General features: G+C 43.6%; 1 protein-coding gene across 1 annotated transcript in view; it reads left to right on the top strand.

The window, feature by feature from the left end:
• Positions 1-26,321, top strand: part of LOC138354471 (protein slit-like) — a 71,605-nt gene that overhangs the window by 11,131 nt on the left and 34,153 nt on the right. The window contains exons 3-14 of the mRNA XM_069308675.1: positions 1,081-1,238; positions 4,330-4,480; positions 5,947-6,093; positions 13,379-13,450; positions 13,604-13,675; positions 13,894-14,057; positions 14,853-14,985; positions 15,318-15,389; positions 21,911-21,982; positions 22,186-22,257; positions 25,927-25,998; positions 26,131-26,311. Of these exons, the coding sequence (XP_069164776.1) occupies positions 1,081-1,238; positions 4,330-4,480; positions 5,947-6,093; positions 13,379-13,450; positions 13,604-13,675; positions 13,894-14,057; positions 14,853-14,985; positions 15,318-15,389; positions 21,911-21,982; positions 22,186-22,257; positions 25,927-25,998; positions 26,131-26,311 (1,366 nt within the window). The remainder of the gene's footprint in view (positions 1-1,080; positions 1,239-4,329; positions 4,481-5,946; positions 6,094-13,378; positions 13,451-13,603; positions 13,676-13,893; positions 14,058-14,852; positions 14,986-15,317; positions 15,390-21,910; positions 21,983-22,185; positions 22,258-25,926; positions 25,999-26,130; positions 26,312-26,321) is intronic.

Genomic DNA, 26,321 nt, shown 5'->3' on the forward strand with positions numbered 1-26,321 from the left:
CCATAGGATCCTGGTGTCCTCCAGAGGATCCTGGTGTGCTCCAGAGGATCCTGGTGTCCTCCAGAGGATCCTGGTGTCCTCCATAGGATCCTGGTGTCCTCCAGAGGATCCTGGTGTCCTCCAGAGGATCCTGGTGTCCTCCATAGGATCCTGGTGTCCTCCAGAGGATCCTGGTGTCCTCCAGAGGATCCTGGTGTCCTCCAGAGGATCCTGGTGTCCTCCAGAGGCTCCTGGTGTCCTCCAGAGGATCCTGGTGTCCTCCATAGGCTCCTGATGTCCTCCAGAGGATCCTGGTGTCCTCCATAGGCTCCTGATGTCCTCCAGAGGATCCTGGTGTCCTCCTGGCGTGCTCCGGAGGGCCCATATTTGACGTCCTGAAGGTCTCGCTGCTCATTTCTCCGGGGCAATGGTGTTAGGCTTCTCGATGCTTTTAATGCTGAACGTCCCGAAAGTCACTGGAATATCGTGTCGTCGTCGTCTTTCACATGTAGCGTCCCGTCGTCCCCGGCAGCTGAACATTCCCTGGCTGCGTTACGTTATCTGGGGCTCGCCCTTCCCCTTCATCAATTATTCTAGAGTCCATCAGCGTGGCTCCCGTCTTAAGAATCGATCCGATATTCAATTCACCATTTTACATATCCTTCCACCGACCTGTTTTCAGAGTGACCTTTAGCCGCGCGGGGGACTACACAACACCATGAAACTTTGATAAAGGTCATTGTATTATCATCATCTTGGTGTTGGCCTGACGTTCTTTGGTTTAACTGGGGATGAATTCACCATGCCCTGGGCTGGGGGTTGTTATTAGCAGCGAAATTTGTTATGGAACGTTTGGTAATTTTGTAGGCGATGAGTCACAATAACGTGGCTGAAGTATGTTGACCAGACCACACACTAGAAGGTGAAGGGACGACGACGTTTCGGTCCGTCCTGGACCATTCTCAAGTCGATTGTGGACCATTCTCACAATCGACTTGAGAATGGTCCAGGACGGACCGAAACGTCGTCGTCCCTTCACCTTCTAGTGTGTGATCTGGTCAACGTAATTTTGTATTGATAGATGTGTGTTCCCTCTCACAGGCACCTGGGCCGGAACCCGTTCGTGTGCGACTGTAACATCCAGTGGCTGTCAGACTACCTGGAGGTGCACCCCATCGAGACGTCGGGCGCCCGCTGCGAGAACCCGCGCTGGCTCCAGCGGAGGAAGCTCAACGCTCTCAGTGACGAGCGTCTCAAGTGTACGCCATATTACCTTTCCTGCCTTCCTTCCTGCCTGCCCAACCACTTGGGCTGGACGGTAGAGCGACGGTCTCGCTTCATGCAGGTCGGCGTTCAATCCCCGACCGTTCAAGTGGTCCCTTTCCCCCTCCGTCCAATCCCAAATCCTTATCCTGACCCCTTCCAAGGGCTATATAGTCGTAAGGGCTTGGCGCTGTCTCCTGATAGAGCCAAGATGTATCAAAGGAGATCCTTTCATTGTCTCCTTTGATACAATTTAGTTAATACTTAGGGATGGTGTATATATAATATAATAATATGATGTAAATGTATGTATATGTAGAGGCAGGTGTATGTGGAAAATTATAAAACCATTTTCAGGTCCTGGACCCCCAACAAATTAAAATGTATAGAAAAAATGTTTATTGGGCCAATTGGTAACCAATAATAAGATAGGAATCGATACTTAGAAGGGACGTATATAAGCAGTTATAGAAAATAATTTAAACATTTTGAATTCCAGGACAAAAAAATATATAAAAAGTATCCCGTTATGATATTTAGTATAGATGGACTTATTCGTGACTCACTATTGGGAATCCCGGGATCGAATCCCGGCAGAGTCGGAAATGGTTGGACAAGTTTCCTTACACCTAATGGCTCTGTTCACCTAGTAGTAGTAAATAGGTGTCCGGGAGTTAGGCAACTATTGTGGGGTTGCATCCTGGGGAGGGGGGTCAGTAGTTCCCACCTTGGGGGGAGGAGAGGGCGGGGGAACTCAGTATAAGCCTAACTCATATACATACATACATATACATAGGCTGCCTGTCCCTAGCAAAACTAATTATTTTAAATAGGAGTGTAATTGCTAACCCATTAATCTTGGGGGTGTAGGTTCTGGTGTCCTCCCGAAACCACTGTTTTCCCCTGAGAAAATTCCTGGGTAAATATTGGTTTGGGATTGCTGGATTGTTTCAAGCGTAGGTTAGACATATATTTAGAGTTATTTTGGTTGGAGATAAATTGCAACTGTCTCGCATGGACCAATAGGCCTTCTGGCTAGTCTTTCCCACCAACATATTTATCCCCCTTAACAACCCATTGCATCTGCAGACGATGAGTCACAATATGATATGATGATATGATGACCAAACCACAACTCCAGAAGATGAAGAGACGACGACGATGATAATGGTCCGGCCTGGACCGTTATCACCGTTTCTGGTCCAGGACGGACCAGAAACATCGTCGTTTCTTCCATCTTCTGGTGTGTATGTGTGTGTGTGGTTTGGTCACCCCCCAAGTGTATCTTCCTGTATGTGTGTGTGTGGTTTGGTCACCCCCCAAGTGTATCTTCCTGTATGTGTGTGTGTGGTTTGGTCACCCCCCAAGTGTATCTTCCTGTATGTGTGTGTGTGGCTTGGTCACCCCCCAAGTGTATCTTCCTGTATGTGTGTGTGGTTTGGTCACCCCCCAAGTGTATCTTCCTGTATGTGTGTGTGTGGTTTGGTCACCCCCCAAGTGTATCTTCCTGTATGTGTGTGTGTGGTTTGGTCACCCCCCAAGTGTATCTTCCTGTATGTGTGTGTGTGGTTTGGTCACCCCCCAAGTGTATCTTCCTGTATGTGTGTGTGTGGTTTGGTCACCCCCTAAGTGTATCTTCCTGTATGTGTGTGTGTGGTTTGGTCACCCCCCAAGTGCATCTTCCTGTATGTGTGTGTGTGGTTTGGTCACCCCCCAAGTGTATCTTCCTGTATGTGTGTGTGTGGTTTGGTCACCCCCCAAGTGTATCTTCCTGTATGTGTGTGTGTGGTTTGGTCACCCCCCCAAGTGTATCTTCCTGTATGTGTGTGTGTGGTTTGGTCACCCCCCAAGTGTATATTCCTGTATGTGTGTGTGTGGTTTGGTCACCCCCCAAGTGTATCTTCCTGTATGTGTGTGTGTGGTTTGGTCACCCCCCAAGTGGATCTTCCTGTATGTGTGTGTGTGGTTTGGTCACCCCCCAAGTGTATCTTCCTGTATGTCTGTGTGTGGTTTGGTCACCCCCCAAGTGTATCTTCCTGTATGTGTGTGTGTGGTTTGGTCACCCCCCAAGTGTATCTTCCTGTATGTGTGTGTGTGGTTTGGTCACCCCCCAAGTGTATCTTCCTGTATGTGTGTGTGTGGTTTGGTCACCCCCCAAGTGTATCTTCCTGTATGTGTGTGTGTGGTTTGGTCACCCCCCAAGTGTATCTTCCTGTATGTGTGTGTGTGGTTTGGTCACCCCCCAAGTGTATCTTCCTGTATGTGTGTGTGTGGTTTGGTCACCCCCCAAGTGTATCTTCCTGTATGTCTGTGTGTGGTTTGGTCACCCCCCAAGTGTATCTTCCTGTATGTGTGTGTGTGGTTTGGTCACCCCCCAAGTGTATCTTCCTGTATGTGTGTGTGTGGTTTGGTCACCCCCCAAGTGTATCTTCCTGTATGTGTGTGTGTGGTTTGGTCACCCCCCAAGTGTATCTTCCTGTATGTGTGTGTGTGGTTTGGTCACCCCCCAAGTGTATTTTCCTGTATGTGTGTGTGTGGTTTGGTCACCCCCCAAGTGTATCTTCCTGTATGTGTGTGTGTGGTTTGGTCATCCCCCAAGTGTATCTTCCTGTATGTGTGTGTGTGGTTTGGTCACCCCCCAAGTGTATCTTCCTGTATGTGTGTGTGTGGTTTGGTCACCCCCCAAGTGTATCTTCCTGTATGTGTGTGTGTGGTTTGGTCACCCCCCAAGTGTATCTTCCTGTATGTGTGTGTGTGGTTTGGTCACCCCCCAAGTGTATCTTCCTGTATGTGTGTGTGTGGTTTGGTCACCCCCCAAGTGTATCTTCCTGTATGTGTGTGTGTGGTTTGGTCACCCCCCAAGTGTATCTTCCTGTATGTGTGTGTGTGGTTTGGTCACCCCCCAAGTGTATCTTCCTGTATGTGTGTGTGTGGTTTGGTCACCCCCCAAGTGTATCTTCCTGTATGTGTGTGTATGGTTTGGTCACCCCCCAAGTGTATCTTCCTGTATGTGTGTGTGTGGTTTGGTCACCCCCCAAGTGTATCTTCCTGTATGTGAATAAATAAATAAATGCACACTGCACACAGGCACGGATGGGACGGTATCGCTGTACGCCGGGGAGTGCGTGACGGCGGAGGAGTGCCCCAGGGGCTGCACCTGCAGGGGCACCACCGTCGACTGCACCGCCGGGGGCCTCATCCACCTCCCGGACACCCTGCCACCGTACACCACCGACCTGTGAGCGCTCTCCTCCTTCTCTTGCTTCACTTTTATCGTATTCTTGTGCCTCTTAAGTCAGCAGGCTTGTGATTTGTTTTTGCTTTAGTCTCATATTAAATGCTGGTAAGTATATTGAGTGTTTAATATGGTTCAAACTTTAATTTTATAGCCTTTATGGAGCAAATATCGGAACCGACCTTGTGTATATAGTTGTCCCGGCTTGACGCCCTCTTGTGATAATTGCTTGCATAATAATCAAAGTTTAAATGCACGGACTCCTGTTTTTTGTAATAGGATTCTACGAGGCAGTGCAAGAAGTGTCAGTAATACACTTTTGGCTCACACCCGCTTGGTTCTGGGTTCGAGTCCCGTGGGGGATGAGAGGCTTGATCACATTTTCTCCTCACATGTTGCCTCTGGTTACATAACAGGCAAATGGAAGATATTGACCACACGACACACTAGAAAGTGAAGAGACGACGACGTTTCGGTCCGTTCTGGACCATTATCAAGTCGATTGTTGACCATTATCCACAATCGACTTGAGAATGGTCCAGGACGGACCGAAACGTCGTCGTCTCTTCACTTTCTAGTGTGTGGGTTGGTCAACATTTTTCAGCCACGTTATTGTGACTCCTCGTCTGCAAATAGAAGATAGGCCACTGTTGTGGGGAGCCACTGTTGTGGGGGGCCACTGTTGTGGGGGGCCACTGTTGTGGGGGGCCACTGTTGTGGGGGGCCACTGTTGTGGGGGCCACTGTTGTGGGGGGCGCATCCCGGGGAGGGTCGGTCATAGTTCTACGGAGACAAGAATAAAGTTAACATGGCTTCTGTCCCTAACATTGGAAAACCATTTTTATCACAATATACATATATTGTGTATATATATCACAGTAACGTGATATATCACGTTACTGTGATTTCTCTGTGCATTTTTTAGACCCTATTGATATTATGATTGATGGTGTTGAACACCGTACAATGGAATGAACATAAATACTCTAGAAAGCTTTCGTAGTAGGATTTAGGGTAGGTACACACCACTCTCACTATCAGTGCTGTTCTTCACTGACTTCACTTTCCACTAATGCAATTTATCCTCCTTGAATACACTATATACCCGCCAAACACACACCGAAACTACGACGTTGGTACAACGTTCGAACAAGTTTTAACACCTCCTAACCAGTTATAACAACCAATATAGCAAGTTGTAACAACGTTCTAATACGTCATAAACACGTTAAGCCAAGATGTAACAACGTTCTAATACGTCATAAACACGTTAAGCCAAGATGTAACAACGTTCTAATACGTCATAAACACGTTAAGCCAAGATGTAACAACTTTATTACAAGTTGTAACAAGCGGAAAAAATAGAGACAGTTTCGGTTTGTGTTTCCAGGGATATACGTCTCTGTTATATGCAATATATAATTGAAGCCTGAAGTGTTTATTTTTTTTCCATTTGCCCGCACATTCAGGCTGCTCTCTGATAACGAGATCCGTGAAGTGGGTGTTGCTGGTGTCCTCCGTCAGCTTTCCCGGCTACGGCGCCTTGTGCTCTCCAACAATCATCTGCGACACATCACGCGCGGCTCCTTCCAGGGCGTCCAGTCCCTCCATGAACTGTAAGTAATTGGCTTTGTGTCATCACGCACAGAGATCACACTAACGTGATGCATCAAATGAACAAATCCACAAGGGCCGTGACGAGGATTCGAACCTGCGTCCGGGGGCATCCCAGACACTGCCTTAAGTCGATTAAGGCAGTGTCTGGGATGCTCCCGGACGCAGGTTCGAATCCTCGTCACGGCCCTTGTGGATTTGTTCCTTTGTGTCATCTATGAACCCAACCACTTGGGCTGGATGGTACAGCGACGGTCTCGCTTCATGCAGGTCGGTGTTCAATCCCTGACCGTCCTAGTGGTTGGGCACCATTTCGCTCGTTCCATCCCGAATTTTTATCCTGATTCCTTCCAAATGCTATATAGTCGGGGTGGCTTGGCGATTTCTTCTGAGAATTTCCTTCCCTTGTCATCTTTGAAATTAACTGTGATGGGTTGTGGTATCGCAGCTATGCTGAACCAAGATGGTGTGGCTCTCCCTCACATAAATAATAAAAAAAAAGTTGCTATTGGCCTTGAAGTGTGTAAGTCGCAGATGGAAACAAATGAAAATCACCAAATAAATAATTAAAACAATTTACTGAAATATTAATGAACAAAAATGACACCTGAAAATACTTGGCTATCATGTAATGCGAAGGTGAACAAGATAATATGACATTAATACAAAAATGAACTGTGGGCAATGAATATAAAGCATAAAGATATACCGGTGTACTGAAGACAGCTACCATACCACCACGGCTATCCAGGCTGATATGGATATATTTGACTTTGGCATCAGTCAGTGTGAATGGAGTTCTAAGCCTACTGGGGACCACGAGCTAGAACCTGGCTCCCTCAGAGAGGCACGAGGAGCAATGGCCTATAGAAACCCCAATGTTGTTTGGAAGCATTCTATGTCTGCCATCGCCCGGGTCAGGCACTCAGAAAGGTAAACGCCCCAAAACAAACCCCTATTCTGGTTAAGAAATTGGTACTGAAAGCCAAACTAGTGGACAGAACTCCCCAAACGAAAACGAGCAAACGGAGGGGAAAGGTGATGCCGAAGACCCCTCACACCGGCTATCCACACCCCAGTTCTTAGGGTGATGTGAAAGGCTGAGGTCGTGTTACTCTGGCTCCTGCTTTCCTGCTTGGATCCATAAATCCAACATTATGCTTGTAAATCACGTATAAAATATATATAAAATGTATACTTTTCCTGAATAAAAAAAATTAAATTTGAATTTTGAATTTGAATTCTTGGCTTTCAGCTCTGTGCCTTGTGGCATGGGACTGTTTCTTCTGGTGGTGCGTGAGCCAAGAGTAATTTCACAAGTACTCAGGCTGCATGCATTTAAGGTCACCTTCCCTAAGTGCCCTATAAGTACTGTTCTTGGGGCTTGGGATCACCTTCCACAAATCACCTTGGGTTCTACCTCTGCTTGGTCTTTTGCTGCTCGGTGATCAACCGCTCTGAGTGTACTGGGGTGTTTCATACGCCCTTGTTTGCCTTGGGGTAAGGAGTAGTTTGCACTGGTGGGGCGCAGGGTACTGCACAGCTAGTTTTCACCATTATAGTGGCCGACTCTGTTCTGCCTGGGTACGTTGTCCTCTTGCGGGGTTTTTCTTTTGTTTTGTTTCCCTGCCTGGCCCCGTGAGTGGAAACGTTCCGAGGGTTCAGCTTTTAGTACGTTTGGTTGGTAGATACTTGGGCGCGGGTTTGCAGTACTCTACCTGGGCTTCCCTTAGTGTGTTTCCCGTCTAAGGGCCCTGGGAAACCCTGCAGGGGCACCTTGATCCAATGGCTGAGACCTCCGAGTCCTCTCTCGTCTTGTGCGAGTTTGAAGGTAGCTCTGTCCTCTTGTCTCTGGGTGACAATAACCGGTCCTGCCTCCATCATGCTGCCTGCTGGTTTGGTGACACTTTCGACCCAGAGTCCTGTGAGCTTTGTTGCTTGTTTGTGACTTAATACACCCAGTCCACTGATGACTCTCTTCGGGTGCAGGCAGCTCAGGCGTTGCATGCTACGTTGGTTGCTGACCCGGAAGCCCTGAGGCTGCTCCATTTTGGTTATAGGGACCCGGAGTTAGGGATGTTGGTCGCTTCGATCTTGGTTCACTCCATGCCCCCTCGTTCTTCCCCTGCTGTGGTTCGTTCTAGACTAACCCCCTCTCCGACCTCCCGCTTCCGGCTCCAAAGAGGTGCAGCTTCATGTGCAGGTTTCCTCCCTATCGGCTGCGTTGGTTGCTGAGGACTTATTTGCAAGTGGCCAGTTGGCTTCGGTCTTGCGGTCCTTTTCCCTAGTGAGCTGTCCTCAGTTTGGCTTACAGAGGATGTGGAGGCACTTGAGGCTGTTCCTGGGTCCGGTGCCTTGGTCTCGGCGGCGGGTGCGTCGTCTGCCCTGCTGAAGCTGTTCGCACCGATCCTGCGGGATACAGTGTTTCTGTTTTATGCTTCCCATCTTGAGTGTCGGTAGGTGGTACTTGCTACCTCCATGGAATCTGCCTGGGCCCTGGCTCGTAGGTTTCATCGCCTTTTTGTTCTTTGCTGTTTGCAGAGTCTGTGATTGGGCAGTATCTGCAGTCAGCTTCAGAGGATGTGGAGCTCGTTCTGCTAGATGTTGTCTGATGTCTGATTTGTTGGTTCTCCGGGGAGCTCGTGGAGATTCCTCCTGAAGGGGTCGTGCAAGGGCTCGGAGTTTCTTCCTTTGGGTTAGGCAGGTAGTGCCAAATTCGGAGCCAGCGCCACCTTTGGTTCCGCCGTCATCTGGTCAGCACAGTGTTTGCTCTGCTCGTTGATCGGGTTCTCGGCAGGGGCATCGACCTTTTCGCGGTTTGCTCCATTAATGGGGCAATGGGGGGGGGGGAGGCTTGCGCTGTTTACTCACGCCTGGTCTTGCAATTTGTGGGCTTTTCGGATCGTTTCCGTTGGCCTGCGGTGGCATTAAGTGAAGCCTCAAATCCCCCCCTTTTGGGGGGTTCGGGGCTGGCAGGGGCAGGCCTCCTCTTCTGCGCTTTGTCGGGTCATCTTAGAGTGGGTGCATTTGGACGTGATTAAAAAGACAACGTCCCTCAGATGGGTTTCCCGTCTTTTTCCAATCCCGAAACGGGACTGTGCGGACCTGAGGTTCATTCTGGACTTGTCCTGTCTGAATCCCTGGGTCTATTGACCCTCCTTTCGGATGACTACTGTTTCAGGTCAGCTTCTTTTGGAGCCATGCACTTGGACGGTATCCCTGGACCTCCAGGACGCTTATTGGCACGTCCCAATTCATCCGGGGTTCAGGGACTGGTTCGATTTTGTTATGGGGCGTCAGGTTTACCGCTTTTGTTGCCTTATATTCTGCTTGAACCTTGCACCTCGTGTGTTTACACATCTTATCAGGGTCGTGGTGGCCCTTCTGCATCTTTTAAGGGCTCCAGTCCTGGCCTACCTCGATGTCTGGTTGGTGTGGGCTCCCAGCCAGTCTGTGTGTCTGCTTTCCAGGGGTTTGGTTCTTTCCCAGCTCGCATAGTTTGGGTTCCTGGTGAACTGGCGGAAGTCCCATCTGGTTCCCTCTCAGGTTCGGTCTTGGCTGGGTCTTGTGTGGGAATCTAGGACTGCCTCCTTGTCTCTCCCTCTGGTTTCTCTGCTTTGGCTGCAGTCTCGCCTTCGCTTGCTTCTGAGGGGCTCCCGGGACACCCGGCAGATGCTCAAGGGTTTGTGCGGAAGCCTGAACTTTGCTGTGATGGTCTACTTGCCGGGTCAATTTTGGCTTCATAGGCTGTTCTTGTTCCTTTGGGGACATCCCTACCGCCTCTCTCACGATTGGTGGGTTCGGCCTCCGGGGGCTTTACATCAGTCGTTGTGCCGCTGGCTTCTTCTTTGGGGTTCAGTGCCTTGGCGCCTACCCGAACCCTCGCTCGATGTGTTCACAGACATGTCGTCTCTTGACTGGAGCTTTGTGATCAGTGCTCTATGGCTGGCCAGGGGCGGTGGGGTCCATCTGCAACGTCCTTCTGTTGAGCCCACAGCACGGTGCAGAAATTTGCGGCAGTGTGGATGTCGCTCCGAAGGGTTTGGGTCACTCGCGGATCGATGATCAAGCTCCATTCGGACTGCTTCCCTGTGGTTCATTGCCTGAACCAAGGGGGGGTTCGATGTGCTCCTTGGCTCTTTGGGACTAGTCACTTCGGGTGACTCGTCTGCTGAATTCTCCGGGTTTGGCTCTCCTGGCAGTTAACGTTCGGTGGGTGTCCAATGTCCTGGCAGACGGCCTGTCATGGTTCATTCCCCTATCCACGGAATGGACGGTTGATGCCGACTCACAGTTGGCTCTGCTGGACGTACCGTCCCCCGGATATGGACATCACTGCGTTGGCGTAATTGAGGCCTCTCCTGTATTGTGTGGCACTCTTCCCTGACTTCAAGGCCGTTGGGATTGATGCCTTTTGGCAGGACTTGTCAAAGTGGGTTTTACCTTTACCTCCTTAGAGACTAACCAAAGGAGAGTAGTCCTCATAGCCCCTTGGTGGCCGGCAAAGCCTTGGTTTAATGCACTGCTTGCTTGATGTCCGAACCCTGGGGTCTTCCCGCGACTCCGCCTCTTTCAGGAGATCGGCCTGGTCCACTACATGGCTGGTTTGATCTTCTCCTTGCGTCTTCACGTCTGGTCTTTTTTATTCGAGTCTATCACCATTTGTATGGTGAGCAGGTGGTTTATTTGAAGGTATCTCACCTGCGTGCTTCGTCTCGGCGTCAGTATGAAGTTTCCTGACGGTTCTTCTGGTTTTTCTTGTCCCTTTGTAGGTTTACTTCGGTTTCTGAAGCTGTGGTGTTGTCCTTTCTTTCATGGTTGTTTCAGGACCATCATCTTATGCTTAATACTGTCACTTCTTATCGTGTGGCAGGCGGAGCCGCTGCAGCTTGTGTTCGGGGTTGATTCTACATTGGCATTGTTCTGCAAGCATTCTCGTGCTTTGTTTCACCTCTGGCCTGCTCATGCGCCACCTAAGCCGTCTTGGTGTTTGGATCCGTGCTATCCTTTCTTCTCCTCGGTTTGTAGTGGAAACAATCCTTCGGTTCAGGATTGTATCTCTAAGGCTCTTTTCCTGTTGGCATTAGCCTCTGGGGGTCAGGTCGGGGAGCTTCATGCTCTCCTCCAGCACAGAGGTTTCTGCTCGTTTGATCCTGGTGGTAGGTTTGTTTGGTTACAGCCATCTCCTTTTCTGACGAAGAATGAGACTGCTGCTTTCCGGAGGGGTCCTTGGATTGTTGATACTTGGTTGGTTAGGCCGGGGGTGCATCGTGTGTTGTGTCCATTTGCGGCTCTCCGCCATTATCTTCATGCCATGGCTTCTGTGTCTGGGGGATGCGCTTTGGGTTGATCCGGTTTCCCTTCTTCCCTGTTCCAGAGTTTGGGTCTCCCAGATCATCCGCAGGGTTATCTGGTCCACCCAGCCTGCAGTCTATCCCTGTACCCACGACGTTCGTAAGTTTGCTTCACTTGCTGCCGTCTTTGGTAACATGCTGACATTCAGGCACAGGGTTTTTGGTGGTCTAACAGGGTCCTGCCTGCATGCTACTTGGTCAATGTTCCTGGACCTAGTCATTCCTGTGTCGCTTTGGGTCTGCGGTTGCAGCCAGTTGTTTCGACTTCGGGTTGAGGAGTGAGTGCCGACCGCCTCCTGTAAGTCCCTTTTGCTTTTGTCTTTGGGTAAATAGCTCCTAGGAGCCACAGGGACTCCCCCCCTCCCCCCATCCCCCCAGAAAACCAGCATTGAATATAACGAAACGCTATTTTCTGGGTGAGACCTGGAGACTCCAAGGCATCCCTCTCTCCCTCCCCTCCGGTCAGCATTTTTTTGGCGTGTTTTTGACATCCATCCTCAGAACTGGAGTGTGGGTAGCCAATGTGAGGGGTCTGGGGTTCCCCCTTTTCCCCATTCGGGGAGAGGGGAGCTGTGCAGGCAAGCGGTGTGATGACGTAGTGATGTCATGCTCATTTGCTCGTTTTCGTTTGGGGAGTTCTGTCCACAAGTTCGGTTTTCAGCAGCAATTTCTTAACCAGTATGGGAGTTTGTTTTGGGGCGCTTACCTTTCTGAGTGCCTGACCCGGTCAATAGAAGACATAGAATGCTTCCAACCACATGGGAGTTTCTATAAACCATTGCTCCTCATGCCTCTATGAGGGGGCCCTGGTTCTGGCTCGTGGTCCCCAGTAAGCCTAGAACTCCATTCACACAGACTGATGCCAAGGTCTAATATATCCATATCAGCGTGGATAGCTCCAGGGAGCCTCTGGGTATCACCCAGAAAATGGCGCTTCATTACCTTCAACGCTGGTTTTTTGGCTCCATACACATAATTTGTTCAAATCTATTTGTTAATATCCTATATACTAATGAAGTAATAATGAAATCCTAAACATAACTGACTACTTTATTTATATTTATGTTAAGATTATTTTTAAGCATTCATAGTTACATATCTGTAAATGATATACTCATGCTTGTACTCAGTATACAGTATAAACATGTAAATTCTCTCCAGGTAAACTCAGGTAATGATCAAGTTTTCTATATGTTTGTAGCATAATGTTAATGACTTAACTTTATTAATGACATATATATATACAGTACAGTATGTACTGTATATGAGTCCCGGTAGTACAGTCGGGCTCGTTCTCGACTCACAATCGTGAATTTCGGGTTTGAATCCCAGGCAGGACAGAAATGGTTGGGTGCATTTCCTATCACCTATTGCCCCTCTTCACCTAGCAGTAAGTTGGTACCCAGGAGTTAGCCAGCTCGTTGTGGGGTTGCATTCTGGGCGGGGTCAATAATTCGACCTTGGGGGTAGGGACCTTGATATAAGCCTAACGGGTATAAATACATTCTGGCTGCCTTTCCCCCAATACTATAAATTTATTAAACAAATATATAGTTTGGCTTGGCCAATTGTTTGTATATTCTGTATTCATATGGTAAAAAAAAATATTTGTAGAAGCAGTTAAATGTATATGTAGGTTTGTTGCTCCTATCTTGAGGTTATCTTGAGATGATTTCGGGGCTTTTTAGTGTCCCCGCGGCCCGGTCCTCGACCAGGCCTCCACCCCCAGGAAGCAGCCCGTGACAGCTGACTAACACCCAGGTACCTATTTTACTGCTAGGTAACAGGGGCATAGGGTGAAAGAAACTCTGCCCAATGTTTCTCGCCGGCGCCTGGGATCGAACCCAGGACCACAGGATCACAAGTCCAGCGTGCTGTCCGCTCGGCCGACCGGCTCCCCTATGTTGAAGATTAAATATATGCTTTGTTTCAGAGACCTGTCAGACAACGATCTATCAGAGGTCAACAGTCGTATGTTTGATGGACTTCCAGAGCTAAGAGCACTGTAAGTATCACCTTTGGTTGTTCTTGGATAGTGTTGCTTGTGATCATTAACTTGGAAATGAAGTCTTGCTAATTACTTTCTTATTGATCTGTTATACTGTACTGTATATTACAGTATCATAACGCTTAATGGTGGCAATATCTTGTGTTTCAGGTCACTAGCAGACAATAAAGTGACTTGCATCTCACCAGGAGCCTTCAGTCAATTGCCTGCTCTTACAGAGATGTGAGTACTATATATATATATGCAGTTTAAACACCAACTCCACTGGTAAATATTGATATCTTTTGGCATTCAATATTAATACAATATGTTAAATTATTAGTTAATTTAATTACTGTAGCTTAAATAAAAATTGGCTTAATATTTTCTTCTCAAATTTTTGTTTGTTTGAAGCACTACTTAAGTACCTGTTGATGACTATTATTTATTTCTTATATCAGAAATCTGGAGGGCAACCCTCTTCGATGTAATTGTCACATGGGCTGGCTGGCAGAGTGGTTGCGGTCTCAGAGGTCAACCACGGGCGTACCAAAGTGCCAGTCCCCACCACACCTGCGAGATATACTTATCACCGAGGTTCCAAGCTCACAGTTTGCATGTGAAGGTAATAATTGCATTCTTAAACTAGGTTAGATAAAGGTTCCTGTGTACTGACTATAGATGATAAGTATTAAGCAGAGGATCCCAGTACAAATATAAATACTGTATATCATATGCAGGCGATGAGTCACAATAACGTGGCTGAAGTATGTTGACCAGACCACACACTAGAAATTGAAGGGACGACGACGTTTCGGTCCGTCCTGGACCATTCTCAAGTCGATTGTGAATCGACTTGATCATTCATTGTCGATTCATTCAATCGACTTGATCATCGACCATTCACAATCGACTTGAGAATGGTCCAGGACGGACCGAAACGTCGTCGTCCCTTCAATTTCTAGTGTGTGGTCTGGTCAACTGTATATCATATATCATTATACACAAGAAGGCACAATTTGTTGGTGAAAGTACATATATCAGTGATAAGTGGGACCATTCTTGCAAAGCTGCTAATGCACAAACAATCACACACACATAATCACTAGAGAGATAATGGCCCTCAAATAAATTCAGCTAAATTCAAGGGGCATCGTATGTGTCAAGTTATCTATGAAAGGTGTATCAGTTTGTTCTGGGAGTCTTCAGATACAGTACAGTACTGTCAAATGTATCATCGATGGAAGGTGCACATTGGTTGTTGGCTCACTACTATGTAACTTATTGTACAAGTTTATATAAGTTATGATAGTTGTTTTTCAGGCAAGTGAGTCTTTATATGCAATCCAGCATAAATTGTCTTGCCACAAGCCACTGACCAGTATCAAAATACAGTATTTATGAAATTCCATTCTTTCAGGCGATGAACCAGGCTGCTTTGGGGTTGAGGAACGTTGTCCTCCTGAGTGTAGATGTGAGGGCACTGTTGTTCGTTGCTCTCGGGCAAGGCTACGACAGATTCCGAAGGGCATTCCATCTCATGCTACTGAACTGTATGTTTCTCTTGCTTCTCGTACTGCCTATTTGCCTAAAAAGCTATTATGAATCATAGCTGCTTTTGTTTATTGTATTTTTAGCACCTTTTGTCTGTTGTATTAGGGAATCGAACAAGATATGCGAATAAAGTTTACAGTAAAACATGTAAGATGACATATTGTTTAAGTTAAGCCATTCATTTCTGTGAAAACGGTAATAATTACAAGGGATGTTCAGTACCTTTACTTGACATATGGAACATACCATTGGTTTGATAAATTATGTTTTTCTGATATTTTTAATGACTATAATATTTGTATAATGTATATATCTTTACTCATCTTTTCAGATACTTGGATGTGAATGAAATTACCGAGTTGGATGCAGACAGACTTTCACATTTGACAGCCCTAACTAGATTGTAAGTTGAGTCAAGTCTCCGTATACAGTCTCCGTATACAGTATACAGTCTCCGTGGTGTAGTGGTAAGACACTCGCCTGGCGTTCCGCGAGCGCTATGTCATGGGTTCGTATCCTGGCCGGGGAGGATTTACTGGGCGCAATTCCTTAACTGTAGCCTCTGTTTAACTCAACAGTAAAATGTGTACTTGGATGAAAAAACGATTCTTCGCGGCAGGGGATCGTATTCCAGGGACCATAGGATTAAGGACTTGCCCGAAACGCTACGCGTACTAGTGGCTGTACAAGAATGTAACAACTCTTGTATATATCTCAAAAAAAAAAAAAAAAAAAAAAAAAAAAAAAAAAAAAAAAGTATTTAAATTTTGTACTTTGTAGTTAGCCTTTTAGAGTGACTTCTCTAATTTCTTGTTAAATACATGCTTTAAATCTAATTTGTTTCATCTTAATGAAGTATCATTCCCCATGATTGCCATCAGGTTTATGTGAAGGGCCATCCATATTTACTGCCATGCATTCATCAATATGCATGTGCATACAATATTTACAATGTTATTGTAATATTTAGGGTCCTGGTAGTACAGTCGGCTTCATTCTCGACTCACAGTTGAGAATTCCGGGTTCGAATCCCGGACATGACAGAAATAGTTGGGCACATTCCCTATCACCTAATGCTACTGTTCACCTAGCAGCAAGTGGGTATCCAGGAGTTAGTTAGCTTGTTGTGGGTTTGCATTTTGGGGGGGGGGGGACTTGATATAAGCCTAATGTTTAAAACACACTCTGGCTGCCTGTCCCCCGACACAATGAATAATTATTATTTATCATTATTATTATTATTATTATTACTATTATTATTATTATGTGTATAGTTTATTAAAGTTACATCTAATTGTCAGTTATTGCAGTACATTTTAGAAAAAACTCTTGAGATGCCTTTTGCTTTGGTCATTTTTTTTTTAATTCTTGCTTTTGTGTTTTATATTCAACATCTCGAGACCACTTCATTGTATAGACTTGAAACTGACAACATTTGTGTACGATCACACAACTTGGGTTCCTGTAATTAATAAGCAGTAGAGAGCTCAAAGGCAACTATTGTTGTTGTTGCCTTTATTATTTATGTATTTATTTATGCATATACAAGAATGTACATAAGGAATGTGAGGATACAAATATGGTAATTACAGTCTTGTAAAGCCACTAGCACGCGCAGCGTTTCGGGCAGGTCCTTAATCTAAGAAAATTTTAAGGAGGTAAATACTTGCAAAATTTATAGACAAAAAAATGATAACAGATTACATGGAATGAAAAAAAAGAAGATGAGAGAAAATTATAGGTACAGTATATTAATGCACATAGGTAGCTATGATTGATTGCAATGACAGCTTAAAATGGTAGTTGACAACAAATTGGTAGGCACAATACAGCAGAAACAATATAAGATTGATTGCAATGACAGCTTGGATGGTAGTTGACAAAAATTGGTAGTCACAATACAGCATATGGCTAGCACATAAAAGAAGACAGCAATGAACACAATGATAAGGTTGTTTGATATTACATAAAAATTAGGAGATTGGGTAACACTAGGTATATGGTCACTTATATATGGTCAAATGTTGTGTGTATATATGTAGAGCGGGGTAGAAGGTGGGATATGTTTGTTTTTAGGAATATTGATAATATTGTTTGTATTGTGAGACATGTGCCTGAATTTTACCTCTCAGCCACTACGTCTTGTGACTGTAGTTTACCTCTCAGCCACTACTTCCTGTGACTGTAGTTTACCTCTCAGCCACTACTTCCTGTGACTGTAGTTTACCTCTCAGTCACTACTTCTTGTAATTGTAGTTTACCTCTCAGCCACTACTTCCTGTGACTGTAGTTTACCTCTCAGCCACTACTTCATGTGACTGTAGTTTACCTCTCAGCCACTACTTCCTGTGACTGTAGTTTACCTCTCAGCCACTACTGTGACTGTAGTTTACCTCTCAGCCACTACTGTGACTGTAGTTTACCTCTCAGTCACCACTTCCTGTGACTAGTTTACCTCTCAGCCACTACTTCATGTGACTGTAGTTTACCTCTCAGTCACTACTTCTTGTGACTAGTTTACCTCTCAGCCACTACTTCATGTGACTGTAGTTTACCTCTCAGTCACTACTTCTTGTGACTAGTTTACCTCTCAGCCACTACTTCTTGTGGCTAGTTTACCTCTCAGCCACTACTTCTTGTGGCTAGTTTACCTCTCAGCCACTACTTCTTGTGGCTAGTTTACCTCTCAGCCACTACTTCTTGTGACTTGTTTACCTCTCAGCCACTACTGTGACTGTAGTTTACCTCTCAGCCACTACTTCTTGTGGCTAGTTTACCTCTCAGCCACTACTTCATGTGACTGTAGTTTACCTCTCAGTCACTACTTCTTGTGGCTAGTTTACCTCTCAGCCACTACTTCTTGTGACTAGTTTACCTCTCAGCCACTACTGTGACTGTAGTTTACCTCTCAGCCACTACTTCTTGTGACTAGTTTACCTCTCAGCCACTACTTTATGTGACTGTAGTTTACCTCTCAGCCACTACTTCTTGTGGTTAGTTTACCTCTCAACCACTACTTCTTGTGACTAGTTTACCTCTCAGCCACTACTGTGACTAGTTTACCTCTCAGCCACTACTGTGACTGTAGTTTACCTCTCAGCCACTACTTCTTGTGGCTAGTTTACCTCTCAGCCACTACTTCTTGTGGCTAGTTTACCTCTCAGCCACTACTTCTTGTGGCTAGTTTACCTCTCAGCCACTACTTCTTGTGGCTAGTTTACCTCTCAGCCATCACTTCCTGTGACTAGTTTACCTCTCAGCCACTACTTCCTGTGACTACAGTGGAGATAAGAGGCTGCAGATTTATGAAAGCTCCCCCTCAATCCCACATTTCTCCAGACAAGTTTTAAACTGTGGCATTTTCTTGGCTTTTACAGTTTCGGCAAGCAGAGTTTTATAGATTTATTATGCTTAATGTGACAGTATATCTTCTAACTTTTAAGAAAGCAAAGGGTCGTCTTTTAAAGATGCACTGAAATTTATGGTAAAGTAGGAAGTTACATTGATATTGACACCTTGCTAACAGATCTGTATGAACTCTACAAATTATTAAATACTGACAAATACTTTTTTATGTTGAAAAATACAAGACCTTGCATGAGGGGCATAACAATGCACAACTCGACTACCAAATCAGTAACATCTGTTAACAGCGATTTAGGAAGAAAAGGACCTAGGTATCAGAATCCACCAATCACTGAAAGTTGCACAACAAGTGGGAGCTGTAGTAAAAATAAAAAAGCAAGCCAAATTCTAGGAATATTCAAATGAAATTTTGACTTCAAGGAAAAGAAGGTAGTTTTACAGTTGTATAAATTTCAGGAGTGCCCCCACCTGAATTATTGTATCCAAGCATGAAGACCTTATTTTCAGAAAGACATATCTATATTGGCGAAGGTTCAATGACACGCAACTAAAATAACTGCTGAACTACCAGTAAGTTGACTCTCGTACCAGGAACAGTTGAGGGCCACAGGGCTAACACTGAAAACCAGACATGACAGGGCTGACCTCATTGAAACTTTTAAAATAATGAACAATTTGGAGGATATTGTTCCAGACCACTTAATCAAAAGGTAAGATGTAACATGAACAAGGAGCAATGGTTTAAGTTCAACAAGCCACAATGCAGGATGGAAAAAAAGAAATGCCATTTCACCTATGGAGTTATAAAACCCATGAAACCACTTACCTGCCAAAGCTGTAAATACCAAAATGTTGCCATATTTCAAAATCGAGCTGGACAGAATCATCAGGACAAATGAGGAGGACTTTTGACAAGCCGCTGGCTTCCTATCCTCGTCAAGGTCACTTGAAAGAAGTGACCTTCAGGTAAATTGTATATCCATAAAAGAGACTGTCTATTTGCCCCTCTGTCTGTCTGTCCAAGGCTGGAGACCAGATGCTTGGGGCTAATCTCACTCAACTTTCCTAAATGCCACATTAATAGTAGGTGATTCATAAGCAAAATAGTCACCACCACCCCACACCCAAATTCCCCCACCTTAGTTTCAGCTCCTATTGTGACTCCTATTAAGTCTAAAATGAGGTTTTTAATTTACCTGAATTTACCTGAGGGCCACTAATACTCTAGTAACCTTCACGAGGACAGGAAGGTGGCAGCTTGTCAAAGGTCCCCCCTCCCATTTGCCCTGATGATTTTTTCCAGCTTGATTTTAAAATGTAACAGTTTCAGCATTTACGGCTTCTGCAGGTAGGCAGTTCATTGGGTTATAACCTTGTGGATGAAAAAGTTTTCAGTCCTGCATTGTGGCTTGTTGAGCTTGAAATCATTGCTCACTGTCTATGTCACATCTGACCTTAAAGAAATTGTCTGGATCAACATCCTCCAAATTGTTCATTATTTTAAAACTTTGGATGAGATCCACCCTGTCTTGTCTGGTTAGCAGTGTTGTTAGCCCTGAAGCTCTCAACCATTCCTGGTAAGAGAGATGACTTAGTTCTGAAATTATTTTTGTTGCCTGGTGTTGTACTTTCCCGATAGCAACTAAGCCCTTCTGAAGATGAAGTCTCCATGCTTCGATACAATAATCCAAGTGAGGGGAACACTTGAGATTTATACAACTGAATCACTTCTGCCTTTTCCCTTAAAATCAAGGGGTATGTTTGATTATTTCTAGAGTTTGGTTTGCTTTTCTGTGCGGAGCCTCGTCGGCTCCCTGATGCTATCCAAACTGATATAGTGCTTTATTAGTTTGGGGTCATCAGTCACAGAAGTTCTTTGCCTACCGGGGACCACGAGCCAGAACCTGCCCTCCCCCCCCCCCCCTCAGAGAGATGCAGGGAGCCAGGTTCTGTATGAGCACTATATGAGCACTTTACATTTTAAGTACTGTATGTCATAATTGCCATCAACCAGGAAAGGACCCAGAAAGGTAGGCTAATCAAAACAGACGACTGTCTGGTTAATCTGTGCAATCTATGTCCTAAAATACCAAAATATTTCCCCTAGAAAGAAACCAAACAAGCAACAGTTCATGCAATTAGCACTCCCGCTTGATATCAATATCCCCCCTCCTCTAAAGGCCTAAAGGGGGGTATCGCTAATGAGCTATATATGGATCACTATAATAGCATAAATGGATCTCTATAAGCTTAACCAGATTGCTACCCCCACCTATGGGAACCAATATGTCTTTTACCTGAGGTCCACTATATTTCTAGTGGCCTCGTCAAGGAAAGGAAGCCGGTGGCTTGTCAAAGGATCCCATTTATCCTAATGATTTTGTTGAGCTGAATTTTGAAATTGAACAGTGTCTAAGACTTTAATAAATAAATAAATAAATAAATAAATAAATAAATAGTTTATTTAAGTAAAAGTACTGTACATACATACATACATACATACATACATACATACATACATACATACATACATACATACATACATACATACATACATACATACATACATATTGACTTTCAAGCACAATGTTGGATTTCTAGATAGGGCTAGTATATACTGTACTATGTTTAAAGCCACTAATACATACAGCGTTTTGAGTAAGATGTGGGAAACCTAAAAACTGAGACCTCAGACTAATCAAGATCAAAAGCATGAATTGAAGAAAAAATGACAATAATTATATGTTGAATTAATAGCATCAATTGCAACAGAGGAGCAAATAGTAATTTTGAATAAATAAACAGAGCAGACTACAATTTTCTTAAGTTTACATGGCTGATATTAGCAGTTTTACAAGTTAGTCATTAATCATTTATCACTAATGTTTGATAATAACAAGACATAGGTTGGCATTTAGGAGGTAAAGTAGGTTACATGGAGTTGATTAGGTATAAAATAAAATAAATAAATAAATGTTTATTTAGGTAAGGTACATACATACATACAAGGAATTTTTACAAAGATTGGTTGACTTAAAGGTAGAGCTAGTACATACAATGCCTAAAGCCACTATTATTGGCTTTAGGCATTAGAGATAGTACTGTACTTACTTTTTCTCTTAAACTGGTTGAGAGATGGGGCAGTCTTTGACGTGATTGGAGAGGTCATTCCACATAATGTCCTGGGGTGACTGCAACAGGAGTGAAGTACAGTACTGTAGTTGCTATTTGCCCTTGTTGAGAAATACAGTAATATGAAAATAATAAGGATTGCCCTCAAGAAAAGACATTACAAGCGAAAAAGTATAAAGGAATAAACATGAAACTGTACCAAGGAGCAATGAAGGGGGTAACAAGTTTGAGAAAGGCAGCCGGGGTGTTGCCAAATAGCACAACAGTGGGTCAAACATAAACAAGGATAAATAATACTTATCACTCAAAACATTACACAGGACAGTACTTAAAAGTATTACGTAACAAAAATATGCATTAATTGTTGCAAGAACTGATGTAGTTTGTCATAATAGCTTTTTAAACCTACACTCTGTTGCTTGACAGAGACTTGAGCAACAACCAGATCGCTGTACTACAAAATAACACATTTGCCAGCCTTCATCAGCTCTCCACACTGTGAGTATATGCACATCACAATTTTTCTGACTTGCCACTTGATTTTTTTTTAGACTCGTAAGTGTATGGTGGCTTAAGTTTGCTGTATGATGAATTAATATTTTCTTCCATGGGTAAATTCTAATGTAAGTGAATCATTCATGCTTAAATACAGTTCTTTTCATACTGTGCAATTTGGAATTAATTTCTCTCATTTTCCACAGCATTGTAAGCTACAACAAACTACAGTGCATGCAAAGGGACTCGTTGGCAGGGTTGCGGAAACTTCGCATATTGTAAGTACCATATTTTTCTTATAACCTGTAAGCATACATGCATGTACTGAATATTTATGTATATGTATGTTACTGTTCTAATGACTTATTGCAGAGAATTTAATTAAACCCATGCTTGTGAAGGATTCCTCGTCCAGTGGAACCTCGGTGCTCGGACTTAATTCTTTCCAGAAGGTCGTTTGAGTGCCGATCACAGACCACAAAACATGCACACATGAACACAATAAATAAATTAAATAAATGCAAATATATTCTCACTTTACCCTACACTTAGGATAGTTGATGGCATATGTCGAAGGTGGTGAGGAATAGGAGAGATGTTATTGTTTGGCAGGGGAGTACCCTTCCCATTGCCATGATTAGCTTTGAACACTTTACTATCAGCACTCGTTCCCGTTTTTTTTTTTTTTTTAAGATCACCATGCAGTTGTTTTGCTTTTTCATAAACAGGCACGTGGACACCACTTTAATATTTTGCTAAGTTATTTTTTCATCTCTTGTGGTTCTAGCAAATTCTCTTCTTGTTTTGCTATTTTCACTAACATTATTATGTATTTATGTGCATTTGCACTAACTCAGTTTTATTTAGTTTATCATATTGCCTGGTCGCTCTCTTGATAAGGTTGACCAGGTAGTGTGATAATGAGACAAGCATTGCTAGCAGTTATAACATGTGCTGAAGCTCCATGTCCAGCTTTATCTTTCCTGTGTGAAATGTAAATTCATTCACACAACACCATTATTTCCCATTTTCTTTTCACTCACTTCATTTTTTTATCTGCTTTATGGCTGCTACTCCTAAGATAGAATGATGAACTGGTGTTCATCATTCTAATATCCATATCTAATTGTAATATCCATGACTTAGTCAAATACAGTAGTGTGAAAACAACACAAGCTGCTGCAGGCACAGCTCAGCTGCAGAGTAAATCATATCAGTGGATTACTCAGAGCCATTGTGGGCACGTTACCTTGCAGTTACCTACCGTTAGTTCTGGGGATCAACGTCCCCGCGGGCCAGTCTCTGACCAGGCCTCCTGGTTGGTGGTCTGGTCAACCAGATTGTTAGATTTATTCTTTGGAGGTGTTTATCAAGTTCTCTTTTAAACACTGGAACAGGTTGGCTAGTTATGCTTCTTATATTTAGAGAGAGAGTGTGTTGAAAATTCTTAGGCCCATGATGTACATAGAATTCTTTGTCAATGTACCTATTATACCCCTGCTTTTCAATAGGGCTATTCTGCACTTCCTACCATGCCTCCTGGTCTCATAAAGTGTTATTTTTGTGTGGTACTCAATTGTTTGTGGTGGTTGAGCTTCAGCTCTAAGGTCCCAGCTCTCAACCGTCAATCAACCGACGTACAGATTCCTGAGCCTATTGGGCTCTGTCATATCTACACTTGAAACTGTGTATGGAGTCAGCCTCCACCACATCTCTTCCTAATGCATTCCACTTGTCAACCTCTTTGACACTAAAAAAGTTCTTTCTAACATCCCTGTGGATGTTTAGATGTGTTATGATTCTTTATCATATGTGCAGATTTGGAACCAGTCTCTAATATCTCTAATATTTTCCAATGCAAATTATTACTCATCTATCCCACCTGTACTCTAGAGAATACTGATTTACAAATTTTAAGCAGTCCTAATAATTTAGGTGTTTCATTGAGTGGATTTGGGCAGTAAAAGATCTTTTAAGGTTCTCCAGGTTAGCAATTTCTCCAACTTTGATTGGGGCTGTTAATGTGCAACAATATTCCACCCTAGAGAGTACTAGTGCCTTAAAAAGTACCATCATTGGTCTGGCATCTCTTGTTTGAAAGGTTCTTGTTACCCACCTTGTCATTTTTATTAGTTGTGACAGCTAAGTGAGTAAACTGTTACAGCTTGAGTCACAAAAAGAAAACCACATTATGTCACTATTGTGTTGTTTAAATGTGCATCACATAAAGAGTATATCATACAGCATTATGGTTTAATTCTCTTAATACAAAGAATCTTCACACATTAAGTAATCATATTTAACTTAAATGGTAAATTGCATTAAATCAAGTGCTTATTTCATGATCTATGATTTGGTTAGTGATGCATAGACATACAGTATAGGATTAAGTAACAAGAAAATAAATATGCTTCTAAGATATTACTGCACTATATTTTGTATATGGTGCATATTGTGTTTCCTTATTAAATAACTTGCACACCAATCTCCATTAGTTGTAAGTTATGCCAGATTTCGTTTGGAAAAGAAACAGGTCCTTGTGGGTACTATTCGTTGAAAGTAAACGACGTTGCATAATAAACAGTATGTAATGTCAGTCGCTTTCAACCAACGGAGCCCACTAAAGTAACTCACAGGATGACTTAATAAACTGTTATGAAACCTCATAGACGATGGTTGTATTCATTAGTGTATGCAGGATTAGTCTATGTCTATAATGATCGTGAAAAAACAATCATCAGTCATTATTTGATTGTGAAACATATACAGTACAGTATAAGTATTTTAAGAATGGATAATGAAGATTATAATTTAAAAAATTAGTTTTATTTCATTTATATTCTACTGTGGGTAACTGGTGTGTGGAGGTGTTTGTTCATCCATTAAATTTTCTTTTATAATATCTTTAACTATTTTTCACTATGGTGTTCATTTTTCTCTCTGGGCTGGTGACTTCCCATCCCATGAAAGTGAGGAATAGGGTAGTAATAATAATAATTATCAATTTTCCTGAATTTACCTGAGGGTCATTTTTACTCTAATAAAATTAGTATATAAATTATTATTAAAAGTTCCTCTTTACTGAGGAATTTACTCTAATGTCCTTGGTGAGGACAGGAAGCTGGCGGCTTGTCAGATGCCCCCCATTTATACTGTTAAGTTTTTCAAGCTGGATTTTAAACTTCAACAGTTTTTTGGCATTTACAGTTTCAGTGGATTAGCCATTCCATGGGTTTATAACTCTGTAGGCGAAAAAGCATCTCCTGTTTTCAGTCCTGCATTGTGCCTTGTTGAGCTAGAAACCATTGATTCTTGTTCGTGTTACATCTGACCTTTTGAAGAACTTGTCTGGATCAACATTCTCCAAACTGTTCAGTATTTTAAGTTTCATTGAGATCTGCCCAGTCATGTCTGGTTTACAGTGTTGTTAACCCTGTGGCCCTCAACCATTCTGAGTATGAGAGCTGACTTATTTCTGGAATGATTTTTGTTGTCTGGTGTTTGGCACCAGGCAACAACTTTCCTCTTCCAACTTTCTCCAAACCAGGTATGTCTTTCTGAAGATGAAGTTTCTATGCTAGAATACACTAATCCAAGCACCAGAGTTGAATACTGTATAGCATACCAAGCATACAGTTGAATAATGACCTTCTTGTCCTCAAAGTCAAAGATATGATTGATTATTCCTAGGATTTAGTTAGATTTTTTTTACTGTACAATAAACTATCTACTTGTTGACCAGACCACACACTAGAAGATGAAGGGACGACGACGTTTTGGTCCGTCCTGGACCATTCTCAAGTCGATTGTGAGAATCGACTTGAGAATGGTCCAGGACGGACCGAAACGTTGTCGTCCCTTCACCTTCTAGTGTGTGGTCTGGTCAACATACTTTAGCCATGTTATTGTGACTCATTGCCTGCAACTATCTTCTTCTTTGATTTCAGATCTCTTCATGGGAATGATATTTCAATGATCCCTGATGGTGCATTTCGTGATCTTGTCTTCATTACACATATGTAAGTGTTCTTTTATCATTTTTTGATGTATTTGTGATGCAAAATTCCATCAGTTCATTGCAGTACAATCTGTCACAACTCGAAAGAGAACCTTAAACTGAGTTTCACTAATGCACTCATTCTTCATTATAGAGCAATGGGAGCAAATCCACTTTATTGTGATTGCTCTTTGGCATGGTTTTCGGACTGGGTAAAAGGTGATTTTGTGGAACCTGGAATTGCGCGGTGTGCTGAGCCTCCATCTATGAGGGATAAACTTGTACTTACTACTCCAACACAGTCCTTTAAGTGTGTTCCAAAGGTCCCTGATGAGGTTAGTCAAA

This window comes from Procambarus clarkii, chromosome 63 (assembly GCF_040958095.1).
Source record: "Procambarus clarkii isolate CNS0578487 chromosome 63, FALCON_Pclarkii_2.0, whole genome shotgun sequence".
Lineage (NCBI taxonomy): Eukaryota > Metazoa > Arthropoda > Malacostraca > Decapoda > Cambaridae > Procambarus > Procambarus clarkii.